This window comes from Psammomys obesus, unplaced genomic scaffold (assembly GCF_907164565.1).
Source record: "Psammomys obesus unplaced genomic scaffold, mPsaObe1.curated_primary_1811, whole genome shotgun sequence".
Lineage (NCBI taxonomy): Eukaryota > Metazoa > Chordata > Mammalia > Rodentia > Muridae > Psammomys > Psammomys obesus.
Genome location: NW_026596125.1, coordinates 3,858,908 through 3,886,852, shown reverse-complemented (window position 1 = coordinate 3,886,852; position 27,945 = coordinate 3,858,908). Strand labels below are relative to the sequence as shown.

The 27,945-nt window shown below is 47.7% G+C and overlaps 1 protein-coding gene across 2 annotated transcripts in view; it reads left to right on the top strand.

Moving 5' to 3' along the window:
* Positions 1–24,078, top strand: part of Dnmbp (dynamin binding protein) — a 65,163-nt gene extending 41,085 nt beyond the window's left edge. For both annotated transcript variants that reach the window (XM_055591536.1, XM_055591537.1), the window contains 11 exons: positions 2,377–2,524; positions 3,097–3,114; positions 3,669–3,868; positions 5,022–5,152; positions 5,995–6,099; positions 16,052–16,180; positions 16,642–16,974; positions 17,535–17,714; positions 19,025–19,223; positions 20,858–21,405; positions 22,637–24,078. In XM_055591536.1, coding sequence (XP_055447511.1) covers positions 2,377–2,524; positions 3,097–3,114; positions 3,669–3,868; positions 5,022–5,152; positions 5,995–6,099; positions 16,052–16,180; positions 16,642–16,974; positions 17,535–17,714; positions 19,025–19,223; positions 20,858–21,405; positions 22,637–22,822 — 2,177 coding nt within the window. In that variant the 3' untranslated portion in view covers positions 22,823–24,078. The remainder of the gene's footprint in view (positions 1–2,376; positions 2,525–3,096; positions 3,115–3,668; positions 3,869–5,021; positions 5,153–5,994; positions 6,100–16,051; positions 16,181–16,641; positions 16,975–17,534; positions 17,715–19,024; positions 19,224–20,857; positions 21,406–22,636) is intronic.
* The last annotated feature ends 3,867 nt before the right edge of the window (positions 24,079–27,945 follow it).

The following is a 27,945-nucleotide window of genomic DNA, read 5'->3' as shown; positions in this document are numbered from 1 at the left end:
CCTCTGGTGGACCTTGTTAGCAGGCTTCACCAAAGTGACTTCCCGTTCTGCTCCTATTTATGTCAAAGATATGTCTTAGGTACCAGCTGGATTGGGGACTTGAAGGTCATCTTAGAAAATAGAAAAAGAAGTAGTATGTGGTGACATGCACAGACACAGTCGGGGATTAGATGACCACGTGACCTAGAGGGTCCCCATACAAGTAACATCTCGGGGTGTGGAGAGTCTCCCCACTTCCTGGCTGCGTTCATGTGAGGAGAGTGAAGCTTTCCTTTCATGAATTGGGGGATTTAAGGAGTACTTGCAAAGGGGGGCTTTGTTTAGAGTTTGTGAGAGTTGCTTCTGGCTTGAGATGTTTTTTGTCTCCTAGAACTTTCCAGGTCAGGATGTCATCCTGTTAAATGACAGGTCTTGGCCCACAAGGTGTTTGAGTGTGCCTCTCAGCTACTGTGAGTCTAAGAGCTACAACAACAAAGTGGGGAATTACAATAGCCACAGCCCCACCTTCATGGTGTTGTCTGTGTTTGTTTTTAATTCTTCCTTTCATTCTTGTTTTAAGTCAGACAAGTTAGGGCTTAGCTGTGAGGAAGGCATTCATGGGAAAGTTGCATGGCCTCAGGAACAGAAAGGCTCAGATCCAGGCCAAAGGTTCAGCCTTAGGAAGAGGCTCAGCAGCCAGCAGCAGTGATGTGGGAAGTAGCCAGGAGCATGAGAGCAGTGCAGCTCCAGCTGCAGACAGCCTTCAGGGCATCCTTCAAGATGACCTCAAGCCTGTGTCTTCCATAATGAATAAGTGAACAAGAGACTGAGCATCCGAATAGGGAAAGGTCTGCAGACTTGGAGAATTAAAGCCTTGTGAAGCCATTAGCAAATTACACAGCGAGAAGAAACAGAGGAAAGAGTACTAAGTGAGGCAGAGACTCGAGGCTTCTGCTCTAAAAGAAACCTTGTGGGCTGGACACTATAGTTAAGAACTCTTGCTGAACCAGGCAGTGGTGGCGCATGCCTTTACTCCCAGCTCTCTGGAGGCAGAGGTAGGCAGATCTCTGTGAGTTCAAGGCCAGCCTGGGCTACACACAGAGAAACCCTGTCTCAAAACAGCCAAACCAAACCAAGCGCCTGGGCTACACACAGAGAAACCCTGTCTCAAAACAGCCAAACCAAACCAAGCAACAACACTTGCTGTTCAACTCCCAGCATTTTGCACCAAATGGTTCACAACTGCTTGTAACTCCAGCTCCAGGGGATCTGCCCTCTGGGAGCACCAAAACATGCACACACACACACACACATGAATAAAGTAAAACCAATAAATCAGGGTATAGAAATTTACTTAGGGATCAGTGTTATGCCCAACTGGCTATAGACTACGTGGCATGTGAATAGATTTCTTAGAGAGTCTGAATTCAGATAGAAAAAAAAATTACATATTTATTTGTTTGTTTGTTCATTTTTCCTGATTTCTTGCTGAAATTTCGAATTCACTTTAAGTGTGATTATAGGGAAAGCAGTAACTGCGATTTTTGTCACTTGGCTGCCTCATCTGTTCATTTCACGTTTGACTATTTCAGTTCCACTCCGACAGACATAAATGCTGTTTCTAGTTGATTACCTCTGTCGCATGGTGAACATGTGGAGATGGCCAGCTCATTTCTGTAGCCTCTTGCCTATAACGAAGCGCTTGTGAGGGTTGGAGTGTCAGCTCGGGTAGAGAACACTTGATTTTGTAGAAATAGAACCTGGGTTCAATTCTTAGCATCCACATGATTCGCAACTGTCTGTAACTCCAATTTCAGAAGATCTGATGCCCTCTTCTGGCATCCATGGGCAGCAGGCACATACATGGTACAATACATACATGCAGCCAAACACGAATTTTAAAAAATAAATTTAAAAAAATCTAAAAAGGTAAAAAGTACAGTCATATTACAGATGGAGGTTTTTTATCACAGACATTTAAGGTAGTATGGTAAACTGTGTTTATACCCTATACTACCACAGAGTTAGAAACCACTGCTGTGGAGGGATTTTTTATGTTCTTGGTGAGTAGAGAGCAAGAGGATCAGGTGGCCTGGTCACATGACCACTTGGAGAATGTTTATGGGTACTATTCTCAGTCTTCACAGAAGGCTAGAAGGTGTATCAGGACAGAGTTTATAAATACATACTCTGAAATAGAAATACATGGGTGACATGGTTCTCATTCGTGGCTTGAAGGATTTCTAGTTTAAGCTATTACAGGAGTATTTATTAATTGATGATTCGTTTCTTGTAGCAGGTGAACTTGAATGGCCATAGCATCTGTTGATACACTTTGTACTTAGGATACTAAGCATAATCCTGACATCAGTGTATATGTTTGTGTATGCTCCAAAGGCCCCGTGTTTCTTGATCACCGGGATGAACTTGAAGGAACGTACAGGGTTTACTGCCAGAACCACGATGAAGCCATTTCACTGCTAGAACTCTATGAGAAGGATGAGAAGATCCAGAGGCATCTTCAGGACTCCTTGGCAGACCTTAAGTAGGAGATGTGATGGCCTCACCCTGTATTGCTCTCACCCCTGCCTTTTAGATGCTCCCCATGCTAAGTCTGGACTTTGTGTGATAGCTGCCTGCCAACATAGTTTTCTACATGAGCAATTCATTGTTGTGTATCCTGTGCTGTAGCTTGCCCCTTTCCATTATGTCATGGAAAGCTTAAGTGACTTCCCAATTATATCACGTGTATAGCAAGCCAGGGATAGTGGCACACACCTGTAGTTTCAGCACTAAGGCTGAGTCGGGCCTGCAGTGTGTTCAAGTCTAAGGTGGTCTACACAGTGAGTGTCAGGTCCCCCAGGCTACATAGTGAGACCTTGCCTGAACGAGTAGCATTTATCCCGAACTGAGTCAGCATTTTTAGGCACAAGCAGCCAGGAAGATGGTGGCTCGCTGTCTAGACGGGCAGGTGGAGTGTACCCCCAAACCGTGTCCGTGGTTTTCTTCTATACCCTGTGGCTTTTATCCGCTCAGTAGACTTTGAGAACCGTGGGGAGATCAGCGCTGTCTCTGACGCCCTCTTTCTTTTTCTCCCCTCATGCTTCCACCCTGTAGGAGCCTGTACAACGAATGGTAAGTCCCATGCACTTGGTGCCTGATGCTCGCACCCCTTACTCAGTGAATTTCTTCAGCCCTTAGAAGGATGCTTTCATTTTTTTTACAGACAGAAATCTAGACATACTTTGCCATATTTTTTCATAGCATTTACTACCAAATACCACCTTAGTTTTAATTTTTTTTAGTGCTTATTTTCTTCCACCACAACAAGGGTATCTTCTGGTCGCTGCTTGGCACCCATAGTAGGGCTTAATGGTTATCAGGTGCCCAGTGAATACAGCCACACACTATGTGGTAACTTTTCAGGCACTTCTTAGCCACCTGTGTGGCAGTGTGGTCCCCGAAGCTCCTACTCCTTGGGACACTGTGGCTGCCTCACTGTGTGTGTGCTGATTCTGTAGGACCAGCCCAGTCCCTTAACATGGCATGTCTCAGAGCGCAGCCATTACTATGCGGTGCCGGACTGTGGTTACTTGTTTAATGCCTGAAACCCAAATGCAGACTCAAACCCCAAGCCGTCTTTAGGGATAGCAGATGAATGGCAGGTCCTCTTCTGCTCGCTTTCACAGGGGGTGCACCAATTACATCAACCTGGGCTCCTTCCTCATCAAGCCCGTTCAGAGGGTAATGCGTTACCCACTGCTGCTGATGGAGTTGCTGAACTCCACCCCAGAAGCCCACCCGGATAAAGTGCCTTTAGCCAGCGCAGTCCTTGCCGTCAAGGAAATCAACGTTAACATCAATGAGTACAAGCGTCGGAAGGATCTAGGTGAGAAAGATGCAGTTACCGTAAAGGAGGTTCCCTGGCTGCCAGGCCCTCCCTCTGGAACACTTTCCCTGAAGAGTGGCTTCCCGGGAGTTAGACAGGGCTGGGGCAGGGAGGAAGGCACAGTGACGGAGTTTGAGGGAGGTGGGCGATGACAAAAGCAGCACTCTGGGCAGTGGGAAACCAGGCAGGGATGACGAAGACCAAGAGCGGCTCTGCAGGGCTGGATGGGCAGGACAGTGGTGGTGAGAGGGTTCCTCCCTTTAATACCACCTGTGCCCAGGACCTGCTGTCTGGCATGTGCCCCTCCGCTCCCCTCCCAGCCCTGTGCCCTCAGCTAACCGATGCCCAGGCATTCCCTACGGAATGCGATGGATTGTTGTAGTCTCTCCTGCCCCCGCTATTACTGACGGGACCCTCAACAGGCGCAGCATGGCAATTGCGCAGAACCAGGGTTCAGAGGTCACGTAGATGACCACTGGCTGTCTCCCTGCTCTTCTGTGTGTATGCTGGATTCAGAGGAGTTTCCATGAAAACGTCACCCGCTGCTTTCGCCTCTGTCCTGTCACCACAGTAGAGTGAAGCCGTGGCTTTTGGAGCTCTCTGCCACTGGGGCCTTCTATAGGTTCAGCCTCTTTTGCAGTGGCAGAGTGTCCCTTCTGCCCCACTTCCACCACTCCCATCTGGATGCAATCCCCAGAGCTTTCTAGGACTATGCCTAAATTGTGCCCCTGGCTTTACCGGGTATATAGGTATTGTATATAGGTATCTTATTTGTATATGCAGCCATCACATACTAATCCCGCATGGTTCAAAAAGACAAAGGAGAGGTCGAAAGCTGAGCCTCGATTAGTGACAGGCCTAAGCATGAACTCACAGATGTCCTGACCCCCAGCCTTATAGCTGCCTTTCCTTCTATTCCCAGCCCTTGCCCTGGCTGCCAGTCTCTCCCTGCTGAGGGAGCCACACCTCTGTCCAGACTGGCTCTGTGGACTGAATTTTGTCTGCTCCAAATCATTGAAGACAAGCACTCATTCCTCTGGGTTAATTTCGCTTGATGTTCCTGTTTAGAAGGCTCTATTTCTGGCTTGTTGGGCTCATTGAATTCAGGCTTAGGCAGGGGGTTTTTGACCAGTGGCCTTGGCTTGCATCCTAGTGCTCAAGTACCGCAAAGGTGATGAAGACAGCCTCATGGAGAAGATCTCCAAGCTGAACATCCACTCCATCATCAAGAAGTCCAACCGGGTCAGCAGTCACCTGAAGCACCTCACTGGCTTCGCTCCTCAGGTGAGCCCCCCTCCCCTGCAGGCCCAGCTCGCCCTGGATGGCTCTGAAGGCCCAAGGCAGCTTCTGGCTTGGGTTGGCACGGGACCCTTCTTGATGTGGTTTTGCCAGTTAGCGGAGGCAGGGCCCTGCAGCTACCCAGCTGCTTGTAAACTGCACAGAAGCAAATTAGGAGGCTAGCCGGGCCAGCCTGTGATCACTCTGTGGTCTTTGTGCCTCTAAGACGCTTATGATCTATTTGTGGAACCTGATCCGCAATGCAGACATACTAAGCTAGGTGGGATTTAAAAGATCACCTAGGTGGATGCCTTATGTTACAAAGAGGAAAACAGGAATGTAGGAAATTGCGCAATCTGAACCACAGCCTGGCATTTGCAGACCTGGAAGTCTCCAGACTTCACCCTGTGTGCCACGTTCAGAGGGCACCAGGAGGGGAAGATGCGTGGCAGAAGGCACGAGTGCCACAGCTTGCACTTTGTTTCTGAATACTGCCTACTTAACCAGGAGTTTAATGAGAGCATGCTTCCGGGCCTGAGTTCATCTGAGCCTTCCTGGGGGAGAGGGGGAGGGGCCGCCAGGCTGCAGTGGGTCCTGGTGGGCAGATGTGGTGCTCCCAGGACTGGAGAGGACAGCAGCCCGACCAGGACACAGGAGCGAGGTCAGCTTAGAAGCAGGCAGGTCCACGGGTGTTTCAGAATTTGGGGTCACAGAGGCAGGCCTCCAGTCTCAGTTTGATATGGTTCAGGGAACGAGCATATTCAGGTGAAAGATGTTTCTAAGATGTTCTGTTAATAAGGTCTATTGAGAAAAAGTCTAAATTCTCTAAAAGCACTCCTTTTGAACAGCTGAAAGATGAAGTATTTGAAGAGACTGAAAAGAACTTCCGGATGCAGGAGAGATTGATCAAATCTTTTATCCGAGACCTGTCCCTCTACCTCCAGCATATCCGGGTGAGTGTCAGCATCACTGTAGTTAGCCATCTTCCCTTGCACCTCCGTGTTCACTCAGCTCCTTGTTCAGTGAAGGTAACCTGACCCTTTTCCACGATGGACTTTTTACTGAGTTATTCACTCATTTAAAAAGACAAGCAGCTTATTCCTTGTCTTCTATTGAAAATAGATTTTTTTTTCCATACAATATATTCTGATTACAGTTTCCCCTTTCCCCACTCCTCCCAGTTCTTCCACATCCCCTTCCCATCTTGATCCACTCCCTTTCTGTCTCTCATTAGAAAACAACCGGCATCTAAGGGAGAATAATATAATATAATAAGATAGAACAAAACCAGACAAATCAGATTAGGACAAAGGAAACAGAAAGAAAAGGCGCAAGAAACAGAGACACAGAGAAGTACTTGTTCCCACATTCAGGAATCCCATAAAAATGCAAAACCCATAGGGCTTGAAAAACAACAAAAAAGCCAGGTGGTGGTGTATAGCCTTTAATCCCAGCACTCTGGGGCAAAGGCAGTCAGATCTCAGTGACCAGCCTGGTCTACAGGACAGCCAGGGCTTACACAGAGAAACCCTGTCTTGAAAAACATAAACAAACAAACAAACAAATAAATGTAGAGAGAATTAAGTTAATTAATAATAAAAGCCCTGACACGACATAATAAGACTAGGAACCAGCAAAGAGGCCACTTAGCTTGTTTCTGCCAGCCATCTGCAACTGAGACTCCCTTGGAGTCTTGGAGCTTTTCGTTTGTAGGTCATCAGTTGGGGATAGCTTCTGGGTCAGGGATGGGCCCTGTGTCCAAGTCTTTAGGGCCCCATCTGGTACAGACCTGGTCCGTGGTGAGGCACTCTGCCTCGCTCTCCATGAGTTCATACGTGCTTAGGGCCTGTTGTGCTCAGTGGACCTTGTTTCCTCGGTGTCCCCCATCTTCTCTGCCTCCTACACTCTTTCCACCTCCTCCTCTTCGGGGTTCCCTGACCGCTGAGGGGAGGGTGTTCTGAGGTGTCTTCCTGCGTGCATTTTGTCTGGCTCTGGGTCTCTGTATTTGCTCCCATCGGCTGCAGGAGGAAGCTTCTCTGAGGAAGGCTGAGCAAGGCACTCACCTCAGTTTAGGAGACTGTCACTAGGAGTCCTTCCATTGCTATGTTAATGTTGCAGAACAGTAGGGTTTGCTTTTACCTTAGGTCCCTGGGCTATCTAGTTTTAGCTCTTGATCACCGAGGCGGCGTCAGGTATGTCTTCCAACTCATGGAGTAGGCCTTAAATCAAATCGGATATGAGTTGCTCACTCCCACAGGCTTCAGGCCGCCATTGCACGAGAATGTCTTTCAGACACGGGACCACTGTAGATCAGAGGGTTTGTAGCTGCGTTGGTCTTCATGTCTCTCCTTTGGTAGCATGCCGAGAACCCTCCAGTACCAAGAGCACTAGCCAGTAGGTGTGAAGGCTCTAGGCAGGCACCAGCCCAACTTCTCCGCACTCACTGAGCGGTGCAGGTGTTACTTTCAGCAGTAAGGTCTCAGCATCGGTTTGTGGAGAGCCTTTCAACAGCCTGGGTTGTTGGGGTTCCCGCAGGACCCCTTTGACCAGCAACTCGGTTGGCTGTAACCCATTCCCAGTACTGAAGCCTCACTTGGTGATGAGAGATAGCCAGTTGGGGCTCTGGCACCCCGTTACTTGGCGATTTCATTCAGATTGCCTTCATCGTACATACATAGTTTAGGAAGCTCCTGTATTAGGGTTCCATACGACCCCTCAAATGACCCTTAATTTTAGCTGCCCCTCCCTTGTCCCCCCTCTTCCCTCTCCCTCCTTGTTTGATCTTCCCATTCCAGTCCCTCCCCTTGTTCCCTCCTCCCCCAACCCAGTCCATCCATGTCTATTTTATTTCCCTCCCCCAGTCTCTGACTCTACACCTAACCTGTGCAGTTCTGCAGACTGCAGCTTGCTTATCTGACTTAGCATACAAGCAAACACAGACCGTATTTGTCTTTCTGGGTTACTTCACTCGGGATGTTTTTTTTGTTTTTTTCCCTAGTTCCATTCACTCACCTGTGAATTTCATGATTTCTTTTTTCTAACACTGGAGTAATGTTCCATTGTGTAAAGGTACCACATTTTCTTTTCTCATTCATCTGTTGGTTGGCAGCTAGATTATTTCCAGTTTCTGGCTGTTAGGAATAGAGCAGCAATGAATATGGCTGAGCAAGTGTCTCTGGTAGGATGAAGCATCCTCTGTGTATATGGCCAGGAGTGTGTACCTCAGTCTCATCTTTCTGATGAACTGCCACACTGATCTTCATAACCACTTTGCATTTGCACTCCCAGCAGCGATAGATGAGTGTTCCCTTTGCTTCACATCCTTACCAGCGTGAGCTGTCATTTGTCTTCTGATCTTGGCTCTTCTGACTAGTGTAAGACAAAAGTGCCAGGTTTTGATTTGCACATCCCTGATGGCTAAGGATGGTGAACATTTCTTTAAGTGCTTCTCAGCTATTTGAGTCTCAGTATAACAGCCCTGGTTGGCCTGGAACTCTCCTTGTAGACCAGACTGGCCTTGAACTCACAAGATTTGCCTGCCTCTGCCTCCCAAGTCCTGGGATTAAAGGCATACACTACCACACCCAATGGGTTATTATTATTATTTTTTTAATTACAGTTTATTCACTTTGTATCCCCAATGTAGCCCTCCCTCATCTTCTCCCAGTCCCACTATCTTTCCCAGTCCCCCCCCATGCCCCTCCCCTAGTCCTAGGGGAGGTCTTCCTCCCCTACCATCTCACCCTAGCCTATCAGGTCCCATCAGGACTATCCGGATATTCTTTCTCTGTGTCCTGGTAAGGCCTTCTCAAGGGGGGTTGTTGATCAAAGAGCCAGCCACCGAGTCCATGTCAGAGACAGCCCCTGTTCTCCTTATTAGGGAACCATCCTGGAAACTGAGCTGCCATGTGCTACATCTGAGCAGGGGGTCCTCTCCATGCACGGTCCTTGGTTAGAGTATTGGTCTGTACAGGTCCCCCTGTGCCAAGATTTTTTGCTTTTGTTGGTCTTCTTATAGAGTTCCTATCCCTTCCAGGTCTTTCTATCTCCCCCTTCTTCGATAAGGCTTCCTGCACTCTGCCCAAAGTTTGGCTAACTCTCAGCATCTGCTTTGATATCCTCCTGGGTAGAGTCTTTCAGAGGCCCTCTGTGGAAGGCTCCTGTCCTTTCCCTGTCTTCTCCCGCTTCCAATGTCTATCCTGTTTTCCCTTCTGAATGAGGATTAAGCCACTTCCCCAGGTTCCTCCTTGTTGTTTAGCTTCTTTAGGAGTATAGATATTAGTATGTTTATCCTATATAATATAGCTAGTATCTACTTATAAGTGAGTATATACCATGTGTCTTTCTGCTTCTGGGTTACCTCACTCAGTGTGATTTTTTACAGTTCCATCCATTTGCCTGCAAATTTCATGATTTCCTTGTTTTTAATTGCTGAGTAGTAGTCAGGGCCTGGAGAGATGGCTCAGAGGTTAAGAGTGATGGCTGCTCTTCCAGAGATCTTGAGTTCCGTTCCAAACAACCACATGGTGGCTCATAACTAGATATAATGAGCTCTGGTGCCCTCTTCTGGTATGAAGGCATGCATACGAGCAGAATATTGTATACATATTTGTAGTTTTGTTTTGGTTTTGTTTTTGATACCCAGTTTTTGGAGTTCTTTGTATATTTTGGATAGTAGCCCTCTATCAGATGTGTAGTTGGTAAAGTTCATTTCCCCTTCTGTAGGCTGCCAGTTTGTCATTATGATGGTGTCCTTTGACATGAAGAAGTTTCTCAGTTTCTTTCTGTTTTCTATTGTTTTGTTTGGGGCGGGGGTCAGTGAGACAGGGCTTTTTTTTGTGTAGCCTTGGCTGTCCTGTACTCACTTTGTAGACCAGGCTAGCCTCGAACTCACAGAGATTCGCCTGCCTCTGCTTCCCAGAGTGCTGGGACAGTTTCTCAGTTTCTTGAGGGTCCCATTTATTAATTTTTAATCTTAGTGCCTGTGCTGATGTTGTTCAGTTCCTAAAGTCTTCTCCTGTGCCAGAGTTCAGAGCTATTCCCCACTTTCTCTTCTATCAGATTCAGTGTATTTGGTCTTCTGTTGATGTCTTTGATGCATTTGGAGTTGAGTTTTGCACAGCATTAAAAATATGGATCTCTTTGCATTCTTCTACATGTGGCCATCCAGCTTGACCAGCACCAGCTGTTGAAAACGCTTTCTTTTCCCAGTGTGTATTTCTAGTTTCTTTATCAAAAATCAGGTGTGCAAAGGTGTGTGGATGTATGTCTGGTCTTCAGCTGGACTCCATTGATCACCTCTGTTTTTGTGCCAGTATGCTGTTTTAAATTCCTAAAGCTTTTAGCACTGCTTGAAATTGGGAATGGTGATCCCTCCAGTACTTTCTTGATTATTCAAGTTTGTTTTAGCTGAAAATTGCCCTTTTACGGTCTGTGAAGAGTTGTGTTAGAATTTTGATGGGGATTTCACTGGATCTGTGGAATGGTAGGATGGCCGTTTTTACTGTGTTCACCCTGCTGATCCATGAGCATGGGAGATCTTTGCATCTCCTGATATCTTCCTCCATCTCTTTCTTCAATGTCTTAAAGGTTTTAGTCATACAAGTCTTTCACTTACTTGGTTAGATTTACCCCAAGTTATTTTACATTTTTTTTGAGGCTATTGTGAAGGGTGTTATTTCCCTGATTTCTTTTTCAATCTGTTTGTCATTTTTATACAGAAGGGCTGTTGACTTTTGTGAGTTAATTTTGTGTCCGGCCACTTCACTGAAAATGTTTAGCAGCTGTAGAGCTTCTCAGTGAAACTTTTAGGGTCACTTACGTATACTATATCATCTTTATATGAAGATGCTCTGACTTCTTCCTTTCCAATTTGCATCCTCTTGATCGCCTTCAGTTGCTTCATTGCTCTAGCTAAGATTTCAAGTTCTATATTGAATAGGTGTGGAGAGTGGGCAAGCTTGGCTTCTTCCTGATTTTAGCAGAATTGCTTGAGTTTCTCTTCCCTTAAGTTGATGTTGACTATGGGCTTGCTACAAACTGCCTTTATTATGTTGAGGTGTGTCCCTTGTGTTACTGATCTCCAGGATTTTTATCATGAAGGGGTGTCGGATTTTTCCAAAGGACTTTGCCACAACCATGTGGTTGTTGTCTTTCAGTTTGTTTATATGTAGATTACATTTGTCAATTTACGTATATTGCCCCATTCTTGCATTTCTGGCGTGAAACTTACTTGATTATGATAGATCATCTTTTTGATGTGTTCTTGGATTTCATTTGCAAGTATTTTATTGAGACTTTTCACTTCTGTGTTCATAAGGGAAATTAATTTGTACTTCTGTTTTTGGGTCTTTGGGTGTCAGGTTTAGGTATCAGAGTACTATGGCCTTATAAAACAAATTGGGGAAATATTACTTATGTTTGTATTTTGTGGAATAATTTGAGAAGTCTTGTCATTAATTCTTCTGTGAAAGTCTGGTAGAATTCTGCACTAAAACCATCTGGCCTTCAGCTAGTTTTGTTTGGGAAACTTTTAATGACTGTTTCTATTTCACTTAACAGTCTTTTTAAATTGCCTATCTGATCTTGATTTAACTTTGGTAAGTGGTATCCTTCAAGAAAATTTTCCATTTCTTTTAGATTTTCCAAGTTGGTGGAGTATAGATTTTTAAAGTATGTCTTTATGATTCTCTGGATTTCCTCTGTATCTGTTGTTATGTATACCTTTTCATTTCTAATTTTTATTTGGCTCTTCTCTACCTTCTAATAAATTTCGATAAGGGTTTGTCAATCTTATTGATTCTCAAAGAACCAAAGTATTGGTTTCATTGATTCTCTGTATTTTTGTTTGTTTCTGTTTTACTGATTTCAGACCTGAATTTGATTATTTCTTGACATCTGTTCTTTCTGGTGTGATTTCTTCTTTTTCCTCGAGAGCTTTTGGATGTTCTGTTACTAGGATGTGATCTCTCCAATTTCTTATGTAGGCACTTAGTGCAATGAATTTTCCTCTTAGAACTGCCTTCATTGTATCCCATAAGTTTAAGTATGTTGTGTTTTAATTTTCATTCAGTTTTAGAAAGTTTTTCTTTCTTAATTTCTGCTTGACCCATGTTTCATTCAGTAGTGAGTTGTTCAGTTTCCATGAGTTTGTAAGCTTCCTGTTCTTTCTGTAGTTGATGACCTCCAGCGTTAACCTATGTGGTCAGAGAGAATGCAGGGTGTTATTTTAATTTTCTTGTAGCTCTGGAGACTTGCTTTGTGTCTGAGTATGTGATCAGTTTCAGGGAAAGTTCTATGAGGTGCTGAGAAGAAGGTATATGCTTTTGTGTATGGGTGAAATGGTCTGTAGATATCTGTTAGGCCAATTGGTTTGTAGCATCTGCTAGCTCCAATATTTCTCGGTTTAGTTTTTGTCTGGATGACCTGTCCGCTGGTGAGAGTGGGGAATTGAAGTCTCCCACTCTCATGGTGTGAGGGTTAGTACATGATTTAAGCTGTAATAGTGTTTGTTCCTTTTATGAACTGAGGTGTCCTTATGTTTAGTGCATTGATGCGAAGAATTTGGATCTCCTCTTGTTGGATTTTTCCTTTGATGAGTATGAAGTGTCCTTCCCTATCTCTTCTGATTAGTTCTGGCTTGAAGTCTATTTCGTCAGATACTAAAACGGCTATACCAGCTTGCTTCTTAGGTCCATTTCTTAGAATCTTTTTTCATCCTTTTACCTTGAGGTAATGTCTGTCCTTGATGTTAAGGTGTGTTTTTTGGTTTCAGCAGAGGGATGGATTCTACTTTTACATCCGTTTTGTTAGTCTGTGCCTTTTTACGGGGGTGTTGAGATGAGACCGTTAATGTTGAGAGTTATTGAGAAGCAGTGTTTGCTGATTCCTGTTATTTGGTTCTTGTGCTATCTTTTCCTCCCCCTATTTTGTTTCAGTGGCCTGGGATTATTCATTCTTTGTGTTTTCTTGGGTGTCATTAACCTCTTCAGGTTAAAGTTTTCTTTCTAGCACCTTCTGTGCGGTTGTATTTGTAGATATTACTGCTTACATTTGGTTTCGTCTTGGAAAGTCCTTCTCCATTTATTGTGATTGGAAGTTTTGCTGTATGCAATAGTCTGGGCTGAGATCTGTGGTCTCCTAGAATTTGTAGAACACCTGTCCAGGCCCTTCTGGCTTTTAGAGTCTCTATTAAGAATTCAGGTATTTGGGGACAGTGGTGGCACACACCTTTAGTCCCAGCACTTGGGAGGCAGAGGCAGGAGGATCTCGGAGTTTGAGGCCAGCCTGGTCTACAGAGTGAGTTACAAGACAGCCAGGGCTACATGGAAAAACCCTGTCTTGAAAAACTGAGGCAGGATCAGGGGGGAGCAGTCGGGTGTTATTCTAATAGGTGTGCCTTTGTATGTTATTTTTTCTTTTTCTCATGTAGCTTTTCATGTTCTATCTTTGTTATATACATTTAGTGTTTTGATTGTTATGTGCTAAGCAGGCTATCTCTTCTGGTCTGGTCTATTTGGTGTTCCGTGTGCTTCTTGTACCTTGATAGGCAGGCATCTCCTTCTTTAGGTTAGGGAAACAGATATTTTGGAATGGGAATGGACTAGGGGGCATCCACAGGAGGAAGGAAATCAGGATGTTCCACCAGAATCTGTTTACCATCCCCTGGGAATGGGGGCAGGAAGTAAGGAGAGGCCACAGCAGGTAGTCTGCCCCAGGGCCGGTGTGTTGGGTTTGGAGGAAGAGGGAGAAAGAAGGCCTGCTGCTCACCTACCTACTTCACTGGCCTGCTTGATTCCCTGGCAGCGTGGCTGGTAGGCCAAGGGGCGGAATGAGGTCATAAGCGGGGGAGGAGCAAAGGTGGGAGATCTGTGATGGTTCCCTTCTGAGCCATCTGAGATAGGGTTTGGTGTAGCCCAGGCTGGTCTCAGACTTGCTGTGTTTATGTATTGTAAGGTGGCCTTAAACTTTTTTCCCTTACGCCTTATTTCATTAATTATTTGTGTGTCTGTGGGGAGGTGTGTGCACACCTTCATGCCGGTGCCTGCCAAGGGTGTCAGCTCTTCTGGAGCTGGAGTTACGGGCAGTTGTGAGCCGCCCCACACGGTGCTGGGAACTGAACTCAGTCCTTTGGAAGAGCACCAAGTGCTCTGAACCACTGGGCCATCTCTCCAGCCCTGGCCTTGAACTTTTGATTCTCCTGCCTCCATCTTCTGAGTGTTGGGATTTCAGGTGTAAGCCACCACGAGACTGTCTCAAAAACCTTTTCAAATAAAAATGACAAAAGGGGTAAGGCAGGGCCTGTGTGACACTAGCGGCCATTCCACAGACGGGTCGGTCCGGCTCTGAACCTTGGCAGGACAGGTTAGGGACACTTCTGTCACTGACATGAACTGGAAGCCCCTCCCAAGGACAGACAGACAGACTAGAGAGGCATCAGTGGCCCACGTGGAGGCTCACTGGCTCATTGCGCCTAGGGTGGTACTTCAGGACTTCACGATATTTTTGTTTGTTCCTTTTTTGAGGTAAAATCATATGTAGTCCAGGCTGGCCTCAAGGTCACTGCAGAGCCAAGGATAACCATGAACTGAAAATTGAGGGAGACCCCTCAGTTCATTCTGCTGACAAAGTGTGGGCTTTTATTTATATATCTATGGTTCCCCATATGTATATGATTTTAAGTAAAATACCTAAAAATGTTAGAAACTATTCATGTATAAGACACAGATGGGTTTTGCTATGGGGATTTTTATTGACCCTTGGAATATACTCATGGAGATTTTATGAATTTGGATTACATTTGCATTAATATCAAAGCCAGTACGCATTCCCTAAACTGAAAATGTCAGTCATTGTGCCAAGTAGAAAAAAAAAACCTAGCTCAAGACGGAAAACCAGTCACAAACGGTCAGGGGTCTCCCCTGTGCAGGGCACTTCAGCACGTGCTAATTGAGCCAGCAAACAATGACTCTGCCTTCTCGGGGTCACACCTTGGCAGGCGTGGGCAAGAGGGTGGAAGATCCTCAGCTGGAAGATGGTTTTTGCAGCAGTGGAAGCCGTGTGGGAGGCCAGAGTCAGTGTGGAAAGCAGGACAGTTTGTTAGGAGAGGGTTTGAAGCTGCTGTCCTTGGGAAGGAGCAGTGTGAGCCGGGACTGAGCAGAGAACCCATTACCCTCCAGGAACCATCTGGCTCTGAGCTGATTCACTTAGGTGAATTGAGAAGCTGTTGGGTGCGTGGTTTGACAGCACATACAGTTAAAATCAGGACAGTACAGAAAAGCTGAGCGTGGCTCTGGCTCAAGGGTGACACGCAAATTCACAAAGCCTCCCATATTAAAAAGAAAAACTCTCGTGAGTTCATGCTTTCTGAAGAATTTAAGTTTGGTTCCCAGGCACATTGAACAGGCAGCTGCCAATCTGTAACTTCTGCTCCAGGGACAGTGATGCCTTCTTCTGGGCTCCAGGGGTACCTACATTTAAAAAAAAAAAAATCTTTTTTGTTTTTTTTGTTTGTTTGTTTGTTTTGTTTTTAGGGCAAGGTTTCTCTGTGTATCGCTAGCTATCTTATAACTCTCTCTGTAGACCAGGCTGGCTCCGAACTCCCAGAGATCCACCTGCCTCTGCCTCCTGAGTCCTGGGATTAAAAGTGTGTGCCACCATCACCCAGCTTTTTAAAAATTATTCTTAAAAAAACTTCTTCCCGCTGGGGTATTTAAAAAAGCTGAGCTGATAAATTCCTCAGTGTTTCTGTAACTACAGTTTTGCTCACTGTGCCCATATGTCAACCATACAGGCATGCTTGGAGTTTGTGTGGTGGGCTGGTTACCACGGGCGGCTGCTCAGGGCGACTGGTGAAGGCCAGGAGGCTCTTTGTGGTCTTACTCGGGTCTCTCTCGTGGGCTCCAGGAATCTGCATGTGTAAAAGTGGTGGCCGCCATGAGCATGTGGGAGCTGTGCATGGAGAGGGGACACCGTGACCTGGAGCAGTTCGAGAAGGTGCACCGCTACATCAGCGACCAGCTCTTCACACGCTTTGTGAGTGGCTTTGTCCAGGCCCCTTTCAAGGCTTGGCTTCCTTCCCTGGGGCCTCTCGAAGGCCAGCTCACACAGAAGTCCCCTCTGCAGAGGCCAGAACCTCCAAAGAGGGGTGGGGTTGTTTAATCAGCAGTGATTGTGTGGGCCCTGGGTTTGTTAGCGCTCTCTGCAGGGAGTAAGGCTAAAGCAGGCTGGCACAGGGAAACTTCCAGCGCTCCAGCAGGAAGTTCTCTTACCAGTGTTACCAGGGCAGGGATGGCCCCTCTGGGAAAGTGCTTGAGGGGGCCATATTCTTTCTTTCTTTTTCCCCTCTTTGGGTTTTTGAGACAGGGTCTTTATACAAAACCCTGTTTGTCCTGGGATGCTCTCTGTAGACCAGGCCGACCTCATTCTCACAGAGATCCTCCTGCCTCTGCCTCCCGAGTGCTGGGTTTAAAGGTGTGCCTTTCTTGCCCCCACAGAAGGAGAGGACTGAGAGGCTCGTCATCAGCCCCTTGAACCAGCTGCTGAGCATGTTCGCGGGGCCCCACAAGCTGGTGCAGAAACGCTTCGACAAGCTCCTGGACTTCTACAACTGCACGGAGCGAGCGGAGAAGCTTAAGGACAAGAAGACGCTAGAGGAGCTGCAGTCCGCCCGCAACAACTACGAGGCCCTGAACGCCCAGCTGCTGGATGAGCTGCCCAAGTTCCAGCAGTACGCCCAGGGCCTCTTCACCAACTGTGTCCACGGCTACGCCGACGCCCAGTGCGACTTCGTGCAGCAGGCGCTGGAGCAGCTACAGCCCCTGCTGTCGGTGAGTCCCTCCCTCTGCAGGCCACATCAGCTCTGAGACACCATTGGTAACGCTCTGGAAGTCGGTGTAGGGTCGCCGGGTCCTGCCCGTCGGGGACTCTTGGTCCAGTCATGGTACCGTGGAGCCTGAGGTTGTTCAAACACCTCTTTCTGTCTCTAGCAGTCTCTGGGAGGCTGGCGCTAAGGCGGTGACACGGTTTCTTGTCTTTCACACCAGCTGCCATTTGATACTCAATTCAGCCAACTGCAGCTACTCTAAAGCAGTGGCTCTCAGCCTGTGGGTCATGACCCCCATGAGGCGGGGTCAAATGACACTTTCACAGGGGTCACCTGAGACCAGCAGAAAACACAGATATTTACATTATGATTCAAAACAGTAGCAAAATTCCAGTGATGAAGTAGCAACAAAAATAATTTATGGTTCACCGCAACGTCAGGAGCCACATTGAAGGCGCACAGTATTAGGAAGGCCGAGAACCACTGCTCTAAAGGCTCCGTCAGGTCCGGGGATGTTTCATCTCTGTTCTGTCTTTTTCTGCCTTGACTCCGCATGGTCTGCAGTTACTGAGAGCCACCGACCGGGAAGGCAACCTGATCGCCATCTTCCAGGAGGAGCACAGCCGCGTCCTGCAGCAGCTGCAGGTCTTCACCTTCTTCCCCGAGTCCCTTCCCACCCCCAGGAAGCCCTTTGAGAGGAAGACCACAGACCGCCAGTCGGCGCGGAAGCCGCCTCTGGGCATGGTGAGTGGGTCCCTAGTGTGGCTCCCAGGACTGAGCTGTGCGCACCGGGCATCCAAGCACGGCACTTGGCGCCCTCATCGCTAACCCCAGTGGTAGTTGGTAATTGCCAGCCTTACACCGCAGGGCCATTACCAGGCTTAGCTGAGGTGAGGGGTGGCGTTGCCCAGCACGTAAGCTTGTGCAGGTGGACATTAGTATCGAGGAGCCTGTGAACAGCTGAGCGGGAGGTTTGACTTTTCATAATAAATGGAGAACCTGAGGTAGTCGGTCCGGCCTGTTCCATCCCAAACTGTTCCCCGAGCATCATGATGTGGGTGCTGGTGCCAGACTGGGACCACCAGGAGTCTTGATGTGAGTTTCAAGCTGCCTCCTGAAATCATTCTCGGATCTGAGTAAAGCATTGATGAGTGAATCAAGGGGGATGAGTTAGAGATTCTTTCTGTTGGGCCTATTTCTGATCGTGTATTAGGAAAGCTAACACAGCAAAACTATTAATGATTTCTTTGCCTGGAGTAGCATTGTGGCTTTTGGTCTTCTTAACATAGGTCTTTTATATTTTAGAATTAGGGTAGGATATGCCAGATCATGTGGGCTCCTAGCCAGAAGGACCAGTGACCTTCCCTTCTTAGGCATTTGCTCCATAGAATCCCAGGGGTGTTCATTTACTTTACAAGGGAGAATTGACTTTATTAATACCTTTAGTTTGGGGTGTTTTTGTTTTTGTTTTTAGATTTTTGTTTTAAATTATGTGTGTAGGTGCCTGTGGGATCCAAAAGAGGCGTTGGGTTCTCGGGGGCTGCAGTTAAGAAGGTTGTGAGCCATCTGACATGGCGCTCAGGCCTTCTGCAAGAACAGTGACCACTCTTGACCCCTGAACCAGCTCTCCAACCCTTACCTTTAATTCTCATTATTTAGGTTTGACTAGCAATATATAAGACCTAGTGATATCCTTGGAATTTGGATTTTTTTTTTTCCATTCTATATAGGCACTAGGAACTGAACCCAAGGCCTTGTACATGTTAAAAATATGCTCTGCTACTGGGCCTCCCACAACCCCCGGAATTTTGACTGTTCAGTAGCATTTTAATCATGCTCTTGTTTGGTTTTGCATAAAATAAGGGTATTAGCTTGCCTCAGAGCTTCCGACATCAAAACATTGCCAAAGAACCATGGTTTTTTACCTGCCACAGCCTGACTGGGTTATAAAAGTCTTTCGTAGGTGGCTGGTGGCTCAAGGTCGGTGGTGGCTTGAGATTAAACAGCTGCTCAGGTGAAGGCCGCGCTCTCACCAGGCCTGTTCTCCCTTCCAGCCAAGCTACATGCTGCAGTCAGAAGAGCTGCGGAGCTCTCTGCTGGCCAGGTACCCACCTGACAAGCTCTTCCAGGTCGAGCGGAACTTCAACGCCGCTCAGGACCTGGATGTCTCCCTTCTGGAAGGCGACCTGGTGGGCGTGATCAAAAAGAAGGACCCCATGGGCAGTCAGAACCGCTGGCTCATCGACAATGGAGGTGAGGGCTGCAGGCCCTGGGCCAGTGGGACCCTGAGTGAGGAAAAAGACTTTGGAACCTTTAAATCAGGACTGATCCTGATTGCTAGAGTGTGCTGGGACCAGGTTGATAGTGAAGCCGCCTGCCTCAGATTGCTTTTGTTTTGGCAACTTTGGAGGCGATTCATTTATTTATTTATCCTGAAGATGCTGCCATGTTTTTCTTCTTGCACTCCTGTTCTGTCTTTTGTTTGCTTTCCCTTGTAACAGTGTTGCTTCGTGGCTGTTAGAGAGTGAATTGAAACCGAACAGTTCATAGCTGTCTTTTATTGGAGGAGGGTCGTGTACTTTAGTATAATCCTTTTCCCCACAGCTCCAAAATCTAACAAGTTGAGAAAAACAGGGCTTTTTCAGAACCCTCCTGACAAAACCTGAGTGGAGCAACAGGAACAAATTTGTAACTTACCCTCCCAGGGTGAATCATTGTATTTTTTACCATAGAGAGTATAAAGTACATAAGTATTTAACATTTCTCAAATCAAAAAACTGTGAGTTCCAAAGCTCCTGGCTTAAGTATTCTAGATACCTGAGGGCCAAGACCAGTTTTAGCATTTGGGGCTTTCTTTAAAAGCATCTAGTGTGCTGGGATGGTGCCTCACTTTATAATGCTTTACCAGTGTGAGGTTAGAGTTCAGACCCAGAATCCACGTAAAAGCGAGATGGCGTACCTCACACTGCGTCCAAAGGCAGCCTGCCATGAGGGAGACCCAGGAGAGTCAGTCCTTTGCTCGGCTCTAGCAGGGACCTGGACAGAAACAAAAAAAATGTGATAAACTAAAATACTACCAGCATTTAATTAAAAACCATGAGGGATTCACTCCTGTGGACTTACATGCCCAGGGTCTGTGCTCCTCAGGTTCCAAACTTTTGTGTTTGAAGTGTGTGGCCGAGAGCCCTCTGCCATCGTCGTGGGCTGTTTGTTGACATGTGCTGGACACAGCTGTGTGCTGGACCCCAGCGTCAGCATCCTGTGTTGGGATGCTCACAGCTGTCCACGCCTTCCCTGACCCTAACATGGTTCTGCTGTGTGGAGGGGATGGGAGGCAGGTGGCCTTTCTAAGCAGCTGAGGTGACAGCTGTGAGCCACTCAAGTTTTTGTGGTTTTGTTTTTTGTTATTTTTAAACAAATGTGATTTCTTTTTAATTTTGCTTTTTCGCTGTCCTGTCAATTGCCCACGGACATCCTTATCATTTAAGTGTTGTGGAGCTGTAGGAATGACCTGGAAGGGAGCCATGGCTATGGGATATTGTTGGGTGTTGCAAGCTATTGTATCACCAAGCATTTGATTTTTTGTCACTCTTGAACTAGTTTTTTCCTTCCCCCTCACTAGGCTGCATGTATGTCTATGCACCATGTATGACTGGTGCCTGTGGAAGTCAGAGGTGGGGTTGGACTTCCTATAACTGGAGTTATGGATGGATGTGGGGTGCTGGGAATCAAACTCAGGTCCCCAGAAGAGCAGCTGGTGCTCATAACTGCCCAGCCATTGTCCAGCTCCACTGACCTAAATTTCCAGACCCCCAGATCCCACACCCAACGCCCCCTCCCCCACTCTCCCCTTGCTCCAGGCTGTAGCTGTTTCTTTCCTCTTGCAGTCACCAAAGGCTTTGTGTACAGCTCCTTCCTGAAGCCTTACAATCCTCGGCGCAGCCATTCGGACGCCTCCGTGGGCAGCCACTCCTCCACAGAGTCCGAGCACAGTGGCTCGTCCCCCAGCATCCATCGGCAGAACAGCAGCAGTGCCTTGACCTTCAACTCCAACAGCATGACTGTGTCCTTCACCTCAGCTTCCCAGAAGCAGCCTCAGGACGCGCCTTCACCGAAGGGATGTGACCCAGGAACTCTTGGTGTGCCCTTGAACTCCGGGAGTCCAGAAACTGGACCTTTCAGGTGCTCTTCAGACCCAGACTCTACCTACCAGCACAGGCCAGGGGACGCCGCAGACGGCGCCAGAGAAATGAGCCAATCCGCCTCAAGCTTGAGGGGCGGCCAGCGAAGCTCCAGGCATCCAGAGGTGGCCGGTTACTCGGCACCAGGGCGAAACGAACACGCCGGTGACTCCCTGAAAGGAAGCACACGTGCCTGTCAGACTCTGGGGGACAGAAACAGAGGGCCTGGGAGCAGTGAGGCAGAAGGCAACCAGGTAGGCCGGCCCTGCCCAGCTGTGGCTCCAGAGCGTGGGCCGATGTGAGGGAGCCCAGGGGAGGGCCTGGCAGGGGTGTAACCCCATCCTGTCCTGTGTGCCAGAACCCTGCTGTCCTAGGGAGCAATGCCTCTCCCCCCAAACACTGAGCACCCGCCTCTAGACGCTTCCATGCCTTTCTGCTTTATCAAAGAGGCCAAGATGAAACCTGTTTTTATTCTTCAAACCTATGAATGCTTCCAGCGTGGTGGCTGCTTTCGGTTTGTCCTGGTTTTGTATGGTGGGCTCCTGCCTGTGAGTCAGGTGTCACCTTTCTGTCCCACACTTTGGTTCCCCGCATTGAGTCGAGGTTCAAGAGGCAGTGGGTTTCCTCACCCGTGTTAGGAGATGTGGTCAGTGTTAGGTTGCCTCTGCTGGGGTCCAGAGTCCGAAGGCCAGTTCCCAACTCCCAGTTCTGGCTTCCGTGCCAAGCTGAGAGTGGCACCCGCTGGCGTCTGTCTGCTGATCCCCTCTGCCGATAGCCTAGGACAACAACCCAGTTCTGAACTCGAGTGGACAGTATGCCCTGACGTATTGACGGGGAACTCCGTTCTAGTCTCATCAACTCCTGAGCCTGGTCCATCTTGAAGCCCTTGGCTGTGTATTGGGCCCATGGGCCCTCACGGTTCTCCCATTACCGAGCACCTTCCACCCCCGTGTTGGGCACTGTACCCTCTTTGTGGTACAGACTGACCTTTCTTGCTCTGAGATTAATCGTGTACTATTACTTTGGTTTGGGGTTTCTTTATCCTCTTTTGGGAGTGGAGCCTAGAGTTTGGGGCATGCTAAGCCGGTGCTCTGAGCTACCCTGAATGATAATTTTCAGGTGGAATGCAGAATTGGGGCAGAGGGCGGTTCCCTCACAGCTCATCCATCTTCCATATTGACCGGAGGTTCCTACTGTTCTTTAAGGCTGATCTGAAACAATGAAAAGTCTATTTTTTGAGACAGGGTCTCACTGTGTACCCCACTCTGGCCTCCAGCAGGTGCCCCTCCTCCCTCCTCTGCCTCCTGAGTCCTGGAGTAACAGCATTTGCCACCAAACCCAGGGAGTTTCAGTTTTCTTTTCCACTGCCCTGGTCATTTTGGAAACTCTAATCATACAGAGCTAGTTAAACCCGAAGTTAAATCAGATTAGAAATTCCGTTTTCAGCCAGGCAGAGGTGGCTAATCCTCTCTCTCCTTCACACAGGTCTACTTTGCCGTGTATACCTTCAAGGCCCGAAATCCAAATGAACTGAGTGTGTCAGCCAATCAGAGACTCCGGATCCTGGAGTTTAAAGACGTCACGGGCAATGCAGAGTGGTGGTTGGCCGAAGTGAATGGGAAGAAGGGCTACGTCCCGTCCAATTACATCAGAAAAGCTGAGTACACCTGAGCCCAGTTGTCTCCCACCCTCCCGAGCTGCTGCCTTCAGGCCGCTGAAAGGCTCCGGTGGGCTCCAGGCCCCGAGTAGGCCCCACCACACTGCCTGTCCATAACAAGGGTCGTGAGCTAAGCTTTGTTCTGGTTGGGGTTGTACACTTTGATGCTCGCTGGAATTTGAGGTGGGCGAACTCCAGGCCTGCCACCGAGTCAGTGCCCACAGGAGCAGGCCACGCGCTGGTGTGAGAAGTTCCCCTCAGAAAAGCAGTATTGTGTGTGGGAAGCTATGCCGGCTGTCAGAAGATGCTGGCGCTGGTCGTTACATACTCCGTGCTCAACTGGGCAGCTACAGGATGGAGAGGAACAGGCTCTGACTGCTCATCCATCGGGCCTCCGTGCCTGGTAACGGTTTTGTCACGCTCACAGTAGACCTGCCGCATCAAAGCGTCAGACACCTCTGGTGCCCTGCAGCCTTCGCTCTGTGATGCAGGCTCCTCACTCTGAGGTGTGCAAACGCCAGCCTGGTTGATTTCACTGCTTCCCTGTTACGTGTTTACGATCTACCTTTGCTTTTGACCTCGCGTCTGGAAGGTCCAGACGTGGTCATCTGCCTCCTCCCCGCACCTATGTCAACTTTATATGGTGTCTTTGTGGTGCCTCCTAACCTTTCTCCCTGTACACAGTAACTGACAGACTTTCCTAGACTGGCGGGTCAGCCAGCCACTGGCAGTATTAATTCTGCCGAGCAGAAGCCTGGATGTCTTCCCGTTCCTCTCCCCCACCCCCACCCCCAGCACTCTGCTGCCCTCTGGTCACAGCCACATCTGCTCAGGACGCCCACATGGCTTGTTTGAGGTAGGTAGGATCAGTGGCCCCACAAGAAGCTCGCCTTAGGCTTGGACAGCTTGTCTTAGCCCGCTGACTGCCATATACTTCAGAGACAATAGTCAAAGCCAGACAGATGCTAAGGTGCCTGATGAGACCTCGCACCCAAGGCTGGAAGGTGTTCCCTAGCCCCTCGAGTGAGGACCTGGCCCCAGAGATTTGGGTCAGCGTGCGTCTTACACTCCAGATCTTCCCAGAGCAGAGCCCACTGTGGACAGCCTTCCAGCCTTACATTTGGCCTTAAAACCATGGTGGATCAGGACATGCCTGTGAACCCCCAACCAAGGCTTCCGAGTCACTGGCCAGGGCCTCTTATGAAGTGTTTCTATTTAGAGATGTTTATATTTAAGTAGCTATTTTATAAATAAAAGCATTTCTATTGACGGTGCGTTTTCTTCATCTTGAATCTGAGCCTTTTTTTCTTATGCTTGCCCAGCTGAGTCAAAGAGGACCCCATTTTCTTCCAATACTTCTACAGTTTCTGGTCATATATTTGAGTCATTGATTCAGTTTGAGAATTTTTTTTTTTCTTTTTGCGGGGTGGTGTGTTATTTTTAAAATACAAAATTCCACTTGTTCGAGTTTACCAATGAAGACTCAGGAGCCAGTTGCGGAGGTGGAAACCTGCTAGCTTAGACAGGCAGAGAAAGCACCCAGCTGACCTTCCTTCTCAGCTCGTGTCCCAGAAGGAAAAAGCTCTTCTCCAGTGTCTTACCTTCAATCCCATGCCCCTCCTTCCTGTTTACTTCCACTCACTCCCTGTCGCCTGGTTACTTTACTCCGCCTCTTGACCTAGGGTTAACTTTATTTAATCCTGTCTACAGAAAGCTCTTGGATAAAAGGTGTGTATTAGGGCTGAGCCACACCACAACTAGAAACAGGTTTTTCCAGTACACAATCAAATATCCTGCAAACAGTGGTGTGGGTGATCTTGTTATATAGCCCAGGCAGGTCTCAGAGATCTCTTGCCTCACCGGGGAGTTGGAGGTACAAGTAGACATGACCTGAAAACCAGCTTTTTTAATACATTATGCGGTGGTGGGGGATGGTGCACACCTTTAATCCTAGCACTGGAGAAGCAGAGGCAGGAGGATCCCATCTCAGCTTTCCATCGAGTTTTCCATTTCTAGGATTTCTCTTTCCTCTGAATTTCTATGGCTTTGCTGAGTTTCTCATCCTGGGAGTTCAATTCCTTGTTTAGGTTCTGAATTCATTCCTTCCTCCAAGAGTGTTTCAAGTGTTCTCACCATAAAAAATTAAAAAAAAAAACAAAACTTATGTTCCCAGCTGGGCCAGACTACTGATCACTGTTCCCCAACAGCCTTCGTAGCACCGTCCAGTACGTGAAAACAAGCCAGAAATCTGGCTGTGAAGCCACGGTTGGGGAGGTTGCAGGCCCCATGCATGGACCTATTAAATGCACATGTCCAGCTGTCCTCTAAATTCCTGTCCACCCCCGAGTTAGTGTGGCTCAGGCCTCGTCAGAGAAGTTTGTCATTGCATCATGGTTAGCAGCACAGAAACTCACAACTGGTCTGAGTACAGCGTCCATCCACAAAGGAGACATGTTACAGATGTTCCATCTCGGAGACCGTCAGACATGGTGCGAGCGGAATGATCCAAGGGCGGAGGCCAGGGAGTGCCAGAGTGAAACTCCAGACATGACAGGAAAAATGCCTCCATGATAAGACCAAGCCAGTCAGCGTTCTAACATGGAGTGCCCTAATCAAGGAGCTATGGACAGTCAGTGACTTCTGGGGGAGGGAGTCTTTTCTTAAAAGTTCTAGGAAGTTTGACCACACTCCAATGATGGCCCCCATCTCATGAGTATATGGACAGCACAAATTAGAGAGTTGTTAAAAGCCAGGAAGTTGGGAGTCTGGGGGTGATCCAAGAAGTTGGAAGAGTGTGGACCGAATATGATCAAATACATTATATGAAACTCAGCAAAAACTTTAAGATAATTACATTGGGTAATTCATGCATTGGGCATTCAGCAGTATGTTCATGCTTTAAAACGTCGCTCATGATAAACAATTTTTGTCAAGGGAAAAGTGAAAGTAAGACATCAACACAGTGTGAACAGTCTAAACGGACTTAGGCAAAAGATTTACTGAGAATGGGAAAGAGAAGTGTCCTCTAAAGAATATGAAACGGAAGAACTAAGGGAATCATTGGCAAAAGGTTAACAGTTGGGCTAGTAGCAAATTTAGGAAGAGGGTGTAGCTTTTGTTTCAATACTAGATGCTTTGTAGGCCTCTCACCTAAGATCGCATCTGCAGGGTCCACCACTGCCAAGAAGCCGTGGGCAAGGCTGGCCCCAGGACACTCAGCTGGACACAGTCTGACCTAACAATCCCCCAGGTGATTAGTGTGTGCAGTTACGGTTGAGTAAATGTGTCATCTTGGGGTTTCCGTGGCTGAGATGAAACACTAGGACCAAAACAACTTGGGGAGGAAAAGGTTTATTTCACTCACATATCCTGAGTCACAGGCCACTGAGAGAAGCCAAGGCAGGAAGTCAGTTAGCAGAACCTGGAAGGTGGAGCTGATGCAGAGGCCATGGCGGGGTGCTGCTTACTGGCTTGCTCCTCAGGGCTTGCTCAGTCTACTTTGCTAAAAGACCTGGGACTATCAGCCCAGGGATGGTACCACCAGGCTCCGCCCTCCCGAAACAATCACTAATTAAGAAAATGTTCTACATACAGGTTTGCCAATCTTATGAAGGCATTTTCTCAATTAAGGTTCCCTCCTCTTGTGTCAAGTTGACATAAAACTAGCCAGCACAGTGTCTTGTCTAGGTAATTTTTAAAAGCCGAGTTTAATTTTTTAAATGTACATGTGTCTGCGTCTATAGGAAGGTATGTCACGTGTGTGTGGGTGCCAGAAGAGGAAGTCGGATCCCCTGGAGCTAGAGTTACAGGAAGTTGTGAGCTGTTCAGTGTAGGTGCTGGGACAGAACTCCAGTCCTCTGCAAGAGCAGCAAGTGCTCTTCACCACATCTCTCTGGCCTCTAAAACTGAACTTTTGAGACAGAGCCCAGACTCGCCTCAAATACATGATCCTCCCGTATCAGTCTCTTGAGATGCACCATAGTCAGCTAAGCCATTAAATTTTAATTGAACTTTTGCTTTTGTCTGTTTTGAGACAGGGTTTCTCTGGGTAGCCATGGCCGTCTTATAACTCATTATGTAAACCAGACTAGCGTCAAATTCCCAGAGATCCACCTGCTTCTGCCTCCCGAGTAAAGGGCCGACTGCCAGAAAAGTAGACGTTGGAAAGAGGCTCCAGCTCTAGAAGGGAAGTCACTGAGGAAAGCTCCCACTGAAGGAGTCAAGCTAAACTTACCGACTCCATTTTGAGTTTTAGGCCCCATATTAGACCAAGTTCTCTTAGTGCTTTTAGACAAAGAAGCGGGCAAGTGAAGACAGACCCACCCTGCTGCAGAAAAGTAACCAGGTAATCTGCACCTTCGAGATACCGTTACCTAGCAACCAACCCAGATGGCCCCACTTCCCTTTCCAGATAGCCCCTGGTTTGTGACCAAAGTCACATAGCCCCACTTCTCAGAAAAGCCACAGGATGTGCTGATTGCTCCCCCCACCCTTGGCAAAGGCCAAATCAGCATGTAACAGGACATTCCAGGCATGACTCATGATCAGATATCCTCCAGATGGCCAGGCCAGGACCGTGGGTCTTGGCGCCTAAAATAGACCAATCATTTTAAAAGTCAACTTCTCTATAGACCCTTTTACCCAACCCTGTAATGCCAAGGCATGTAATTCCCTGCTTGCGGTTTCTTCCTATAAAAACCCAAAGCTTTTGTCCCTCAGGGCTGTCTCTGGCTTGCATGCAGGACGGCCCCTTCGTGCTGTGGCTTGAATAAACCTCTTGCTGTTGCATCTATTCGGCCTCCCAGTCTCCTTTGTGTGCCCGCCGGATATTTGGGTCCTGAATTGGCTCTACATCCACACCTGGCATCTGCCTGCTTTCTGACTCAGGCTCTCTCCATCTGTCTGAAGCAGCTCTTTATTCTTTCATCTGCTGTGTCACCAGAGCAGGGATGGATGTGAGGAAACCACCTCTAGGCAATGAAGATTTGGGGTCTTCCTTCCTCTCAAGATTTTAATGAGAATCATTTGAGCTGATGTCTGCAAATGCAAGCATTGTGAACTGAAGTACATGGCTCCAGAGGAGGACTGCATTTTCTGTCCCGTCTTAACTACCTTTGAAGCTGGGACTCTGATCGTG